Source organism: Mytilus californianus, unplaced genomic scaffold (genome assembly GCF_021869535.1).
Source record: "Mytilus californianus isolate M0D057914Y unplaced genomic scaffold, xbMytCali1.0.p SCAF_14, whole genome shotgun sequence".
NCBI lineage: Eukaryota > Metazoa > Mollusca > Bivalvia > Mytilida > Mytilidae > Mytilus > Mytilus californianus.
In genome coordinates, this window is record NW_026262626.1 from 19,052,623 (window position 1) to 19,059,672 (window position 7,050).

Consider the following 7,050-nt stretch of genomic DNA (forward strand, 5'->3'; position numbering starts at 1 on the left):
GATAGGGACAGTAATTTTGCCATGTAACGGGTTACCTACGGACCCCTAAAACAGTTGTTTCAAGGTTCTTAATGTGCATAAAGCGTGGTACTCTCTATCTCCGGAACCCGAAATGTTAATGTCCGGATTTTGCGGGCAGCATGTATCATGTTATAGGCGCCAGTACGTCACAACTCGGCTTAAAGGTAACAGTGTCAATAGAACCTAAAGTGACAAAAGGTGTTTAAGTAAATCGACCGCATGGATCTTTCCTTTCACGTCTTATCGGAATGTTTGGTACATATTTAAGTTATACAACCCACAGTTATCTTGTTCACGATCAAGATATGAATTTAGAGCAACCTATATAAATAGTCTTGTTATTACAAACCATTTCATGTAGTAATTGAGTTTTGAAAATAGAACACAATGATGCTTGTACTGTTGATCTGTTTGTCTGTCGGACAGGTAAGATTACTTATTTTTGCAATTTCGCAAGGACGGTCTGTCTTGCTTTAGTAAGTAAAGGTTGGTTTTATTCATTTATATACTCCACCTACAAAAATATGGGATATTATATTCTAATGTCTATTCGCCCATTCGTCCGTCCAGTATCAGGTGGAATTTTTTGGTTAAGATAGCTGACGCCAGTTTATGTTTATATCTATGATGTACTGTTGCACAATTATGGCAGCCGAATCCCAATTTTTTCACGTTAACTTAATTTGTTTATTTGTGTTGTTCACACTTTTTTTGTCAATATGGCTTCACTATAGTCAACTGTCATACGAGTGGGAAGTTTAGGTAGCTGTAAAACGAGATTTAACCCACCAATTTCTTCGGAAGTCAGAAATGTAAAATTGATTTCTAGTCGTTCCGTTGGCTAATATAGTCGTGCGTTTAGTTTTGTCAGTTTTTATGGACTTCACTTTTTTTTTTAATTTACCTTAGCGTTCGATAATTTTGTTAATACATTTTATAGAATTAAGTTGTGGTCAAGTTGTGGTCATATCAATTTGCAACTTAATACACATGTTGATTATGATGTAAGCTATAAAAAAAAGCCAAATTAGCATTTTGACCTAGATTTTGATGTTTGCTGAACATAAACAATATGATAGTTTTAAAGGAGCATGGTGTCTTATGGTTACACGTTCTTGTTTATTTTTAAAAGTATATTTGTATTAATTTTAAAAAAATGTATTCATTTTCTCAGGTCAACATTTGTATAAGGCAAAACCCCGGCCGGATCACACCTAAGAATTTAAAATTGGTATTTGCTGCTTTTCCGCTGTGCACCTGGTCTGTTCGAATCTGAGTCAGAATAATGTTTCCGGATAGGGCGACATTTCTTAATGCGGACTGTTACCATGTAAACTAGCACATTAATAATCCGGCTCAGCGTGTCAGTCTCCTACAAGGCAGAGTTCATAACTATGATAATTCCTATCCTGAATATGCATTTAATATGCCACTGAATGTTTAAATCCATCCATCCATCCATCTACGATATGTTAATGGTAAAAAAAAATCATACAATACTTAGTTGTATATCTAATTTCAGTCTCTTGCCGCAACAACAATGGCACCACATAGTACTAAGCATCATCATCATCATCACCATGGAACAGGTCCAACACATGAACCAGCAGTAACAGAGGCCTTCGGTTTCAAATATGATCCTCATTCTGTAAGTGAATCTAATGTTTGAAAGAATATGCTAACAAACGTTAGGACATATTTGTTTCTTATCCTGCAATCAACCAACTAAAATTATACAAACAGCAGGCATAGAAAAACAACTTTGCTTTCTTTTCATAGTATACAAAACGCGTCCACTAGCTGGTATATATCCTGTTTCCGTTCTTAACAAACGGTAAAATTTACAAAACAAATCTGTTAACAACTAAATCTAATTAAAATGTCGGTCTATCGTAACTTGCGTATAACGAATTCAGAGATCTATATCTTAATTAGATTGGTTACCAACACAATTCATTTTGGGATCCTCTTTCGAGGTCCGATTTTAAGCAATGTCGATTTATTTAACCATACAATTTATACACAACGACTAAGAACGTTTAAGAGTCAAGGTTAAATTGCCGGATAAAAATAATACTATTACATTGTCCGAAAATACGAATTTTATTATTTGTACACACTATACGAAACAGGAAATAAAATCTTTACGAGCCTCGCTTTTTAAATATGAAAATAGTAAGATGTGGTTTGATTGCCAATGGCACAACGTTTCACCAAAGACCAAATGACGTAAATGTATTCAACTATAGGTGACCACGGCCTGCAACAATGAGCTCACCAGATCAACACAAAACATACAATATAACTTAAACAGACTAAAGACACAACGTACCGTCCTAAGAGTACTCTTAGTAACGGAAAGTTAACCCAAAGCATAATATAACTAATAAATACTGTAAATTATATTTCCTAGACTAAAAGTCTGTTGTATAAAACTGTATTGCATGTTAAATCTTTGATCTGTTAAATAGCACATGACAGAAGCAGAATGGTTTTAATTCAACACTGACATTGCAGTCGACATATTTGAAAAAAAAATATAATTAAAAAAAAACAAGTGGTTATAACAGATGTATATTTGCCTGAATTGAAATCTCGTATAACAATCAAAATAACATCGCAATCATTTGAATTCCAAAAATGAACAACAACAAAAATGAGACAACGAATACCAAAGACAAAGCTTGTTTCAACATTTGTTATAATTTATGTATTTTACAGCATATTATGGCCGCCATGACACATCACAAATGTTATCTTTACACCATGGCTGGCACAGAGTCAGCTGATGTACATACAACTCACGGTCTTCATTTACTTGAGGTATGATTATTGGCAATAATCCATTTTCAAATTATCGATTCATAAAAGACCTTTTTTAAATTTTACGTTGAAATTTTAAGAAATAATGAAGAAGTTCCAATTCCTTTATGCATGTATATCGTTATTTTGATATAAGGTTGTTTACCTCCTCAAGTACTTAATAATTGTTGCATCCTTCAAGTTGGTTTTCTAATTTTGTTTCGATGGCATCTGAGGAATGGAAATCCAGAAAAATTCTTCGGATACATCAATTTATAAAGTTTTATTTTTAGATTGTTTTGCAAAGGGACACAACTCTTAGTTAGGACAGTCTGGTTCCATGCCTATTTAAAGCAAATAACATTGAACATTATGGATTGCACGGTTTCTGACAAAAATTGCATAACACATTTATTGTTAAAAGCTCTTAACAACTTACGTACACGAAAACACGATCCTTCAATATTTTTTTCAATGAAACGGATACACAGTCTGCTCTCTCCTGAAATAGGGTCTTCCTTTCCAATAAAGCAGACTTTTTTCTGACACGTTAGTGTGAGTGATATAATTGACAATTAATTAAGTGAAGCATTACATATTTCTTTCTGATTAAACACATTTTTCGTTACATGAAAAAGAAGACTGCTACACCTTTTGCAGCTCGTGTAAACTATGTAGTATAACTACCTTATCGGACACAAGCTTGAAGTTTACCATAACGTGCTATAATATTTCATATTTGCAATTAATAAAAAATGTTTAGTCAAAAGGAAATATTTAAAACATATAAGTGCTTTTTATCTCAAAAGCAAGAACACGAACCTGTCATTCTTTCTACTTATCATAAAAGAGAGACGAAAGATACCAGAGGGACAGTCAAACTCATAGATCGAAAACAAACTGACAACGCCATGGCCAAAAATAAAAAGACAAACAGACAAATAATAGTACAGATGACACAACATAGAAAACTTAAGGATTAGGCAACACGAACCCCACCAAAACTGGGGGTGATCTCAGGTGCTCCGGAAGGGTAAGCAGATCCTGCTCCACCTGTGCACCTGGCACCCGTCGTGTTGCTTATGTTATTACAAATCCTGTAAATAGTCTAATTCGGTAGGTCACATTCGTGAAAAGGGAAGGGTATTGTAGTTACGACACAAGGAACATATCCGATATCATCTGTGAAACGGTTATTCCATAACGGCCAAGCAACTCGTGATGGCGTCCGTAAAATTTACGAAGGGATGATTTCATCTTTACCATTTGGAACTCTTGGTTTAATAGCTTCCTCGTGAGCAGAAATCCTCTATCAAGGAAATCATGATAGGAAATACAAGCCCGGGAATATCGTATCTATTGGGAGATATATACTCCGTATGCAGGCGCTGCTGAAATGTTGCTACATAGAAATGGAAAGTTCACAATTGGGAAGCTGAAATAATCTCTTTTGTCGTAAAGTTTTGTTTTCAACCGATCCTCATTGTCAATTTCTAGATGTAAGTCAAGATATGAGGCAGACTTAACTGTATCTGTAGTATCCTTTATCTCTAGTTCGATGGGATAGATTCGTTCAACATAGTCACCAAATTTTGTATTATTTAGTGAGAGAACATCATCTATATAGCGGAACGTAAAGTTAAAGGATATTGCTAACTTCTTATCTTTCTTCCTAAGAAGTTCCTGTATGAAGTCAGCCTCATAATAATTAAGAAACAAGTCGGCAAGAAGAGGGGCACAATTGGTTCCCATTGGAATTCCGACATAATAAATAAGTTCCATTAGTTATATACTATCTATTTATATCAGTTTTTCTTTAAGCTTTTTTGAAACAGAGGAGCGAACATCCTTAATACACAATTCATGCATTAATTTCAGACGAAACTTATTACCATGGTAGACGACACAACTATGACATACAGTACAATGTCACATGATGAACTCACCGCTATCAGTAAATTGTTAGCCCGTACCTGTAACAAGGCTGGATGGACCACATACAAACTTAATTAAATTTAACTCTACATCGTTTATAAATGTGTCTGTGTTTTTATTAGAATTCTATTAAGTTCAATGTGCTATTTGATTTCCTTTTTTGGTTATAGTTGGCGGTCAAACATGGAAATTTTATAGTTTTTTAACACTTATATTGCAAAACTTGGTAACTCCTGTCTACAAATGATGTCCAAATGACCTCAACTTACAATGTGATGACCAGAGATATATGTCATCATGATGGAAATGGCATATTGTATGGTAATTACATCTTTAGGACAAGGGAAACAATCTGATGAAGAACAGTTGAATGATTGAATACACGTTTGTGTAGGTGATAATGTACATGTAGACGATGTTCCAAATGACAGCAAAATCGCCAAAATAAAATAAAATTGTAAACATCGTCATTTAATGACAATGGCTCGTTTATTGGGTCCTCTTGGCAATTTCGGAATTTTGACTTATTTGTAGCTTTTATTTTAATGATTATTTTTGCTATTACAGTTCCCTCTATTTGCTATACTTTCCCCCTCAAACACAAAAATGTGTAAAACGGTCATTGAAGGCAATCACTCAGCTATATCATCTTGACTTGGTTATAAACCTTGTATAAAAGATCATGTTTGCTGCTTAAAGTTTTTCTCTTATCTATTAATTAAAAAGTATTTAAGATCATAGCCAAAAAACAGGTAGCAAAGATCGCCACTTAAAGACAATAACTTCTTTAAGAAGCCAACTGATGATTTCGTTTATGAAGACTTGTTTGTAAATCTTTCTCATATAAGGAGTCATTTGACAAGTTTAGTTTCAATGGATGGAAACTACTTGCATTTTACCCCTATGTACTATTTTAACCACGATTGCCAAGTTTTCGGTGCGTTAGGCAAACATATATATACAAGTGATACCACAATTTCTTAAGTAGACACCCTAAAGATAATTAACGACAAAAGACGCCACTTGATGGCAATAGAACCGCTGAGCTAAAAATTGTAGCGTGCTCTGGTTTTTCTTTCTCTATTTTTCACAACTGCGATTAGAGGAACCATATGGTCTTAGTATCATTTTCAAAGCTCTGGTCGTATTTTTCAGTACACAACCCCTGTTTCAACAGACATGATCACCTAGGCCTGAAAATAAGAAGGGGTTCAAATTTTGATACGGACACCAAACGTAGTGTATATGCAGGTAGAAAAGCGCTTAGGTTTAAAAAGGCGATGGCTATTTTGCCGGCTCTACCTAAAATATCTTAATTAAAGCCTGCAAAATAGCATATTTCTATAGCAATGGCTATTTTACCGGCTCCGGCAATACAGTGAATTTGTTATTTTGCCGGTTCTTTGTAAAGAGTGAATTTTAATATTTACTCTTAAAAAGTGCTACGAAAATGTGCATTGTGATCATAAAAGAATCAAACTATTACTAATATAGTTAATAATATAACAGTAACAATATTTGAGATACATGTACATATAGTCGTTTAAATACATTTATCAGTCAAAGTGAAAATAATAATTTGTAAAAAGAAATAAAAATAAAAATATCGAGCATCCATTTGTTGCTTTGAAAATCATCTCAAAACATGATGTCGAAATTACTACTAAAATCAGTCACAGTATAATGCTACAAGTATGCATAAGAAAAAAATTTCAGATTTTTTAACTATGTCATAAAAAGATAAAAGTGAAAAATCTCATTGCATATAAATTTGATAAAACATTATAACATCTTACAAAATCAATCGCATAGCTTCGAAATCAAAAATGTGTTTAAATTAAATTTGCTTATGAAATAATAATTAGTTCTTTTAATTGCATATCTGTGAACAAAATCCGTTTATCTAGAGCCTGCAAAATAGCATATTTCTATTTTTCCGGCGCCTGTAAAAAAGCCACTGCTTTTTAAAAAAATACCGCATCAGTCGTAACAAGTAGACTTACTATAAAACTTCAGCCAGGAATACTAGAAATTCAATAGTAATTCCATTCTCGATTATTTTAGTCACAGACTTTGTTTCACCTTCACGGCGGTAATATCAATAATTTAGTTCTTACTCATACCAAATTTTCAGCTATTGCATATAGCATGAATATTTTTAGGACAGGTCCATTATTCTCATCATCTCTAATATAAATTAAAGCGAGAAAAGAAAAAAAAACAGTAGAAATGTATGGCTTTGACTTTTGATATATACCTTTAATTCTTTAATGTACGTCTTTGAAGATGACT

At 33.5% G+C, this 7,050-nt stretch overlaps 1 protein-coding gene across 1 annotated transcript; it reads left to right on the forward strand.

Annotated features, from left to right (window-relative positions):
- Positions 1-353: 353 nt before the first annotated feature.
- On the forward strand, positions 354-5,228 carry LOC127724335 (uncharacterized). Its single transcript, XM_052231270.1, has 4 exons — positions 354-447; positions 1,544-1,669; positions 2,743-2,844; positions 4,702-5,228. Exons 1-4 carry the CDS (start codon positions 409-411, stop codon positions 4,834-4,836), a joined length of 402 nt encoding a protein of 133 aa, XP_052087230.1. The 5' UTR covers positions 354-408; the 3' UTR covers positions 4,837-5,228.
- The last annotated feature ends 1,822 nt before the right edge of the window (positions 5,229-7,050 follow it).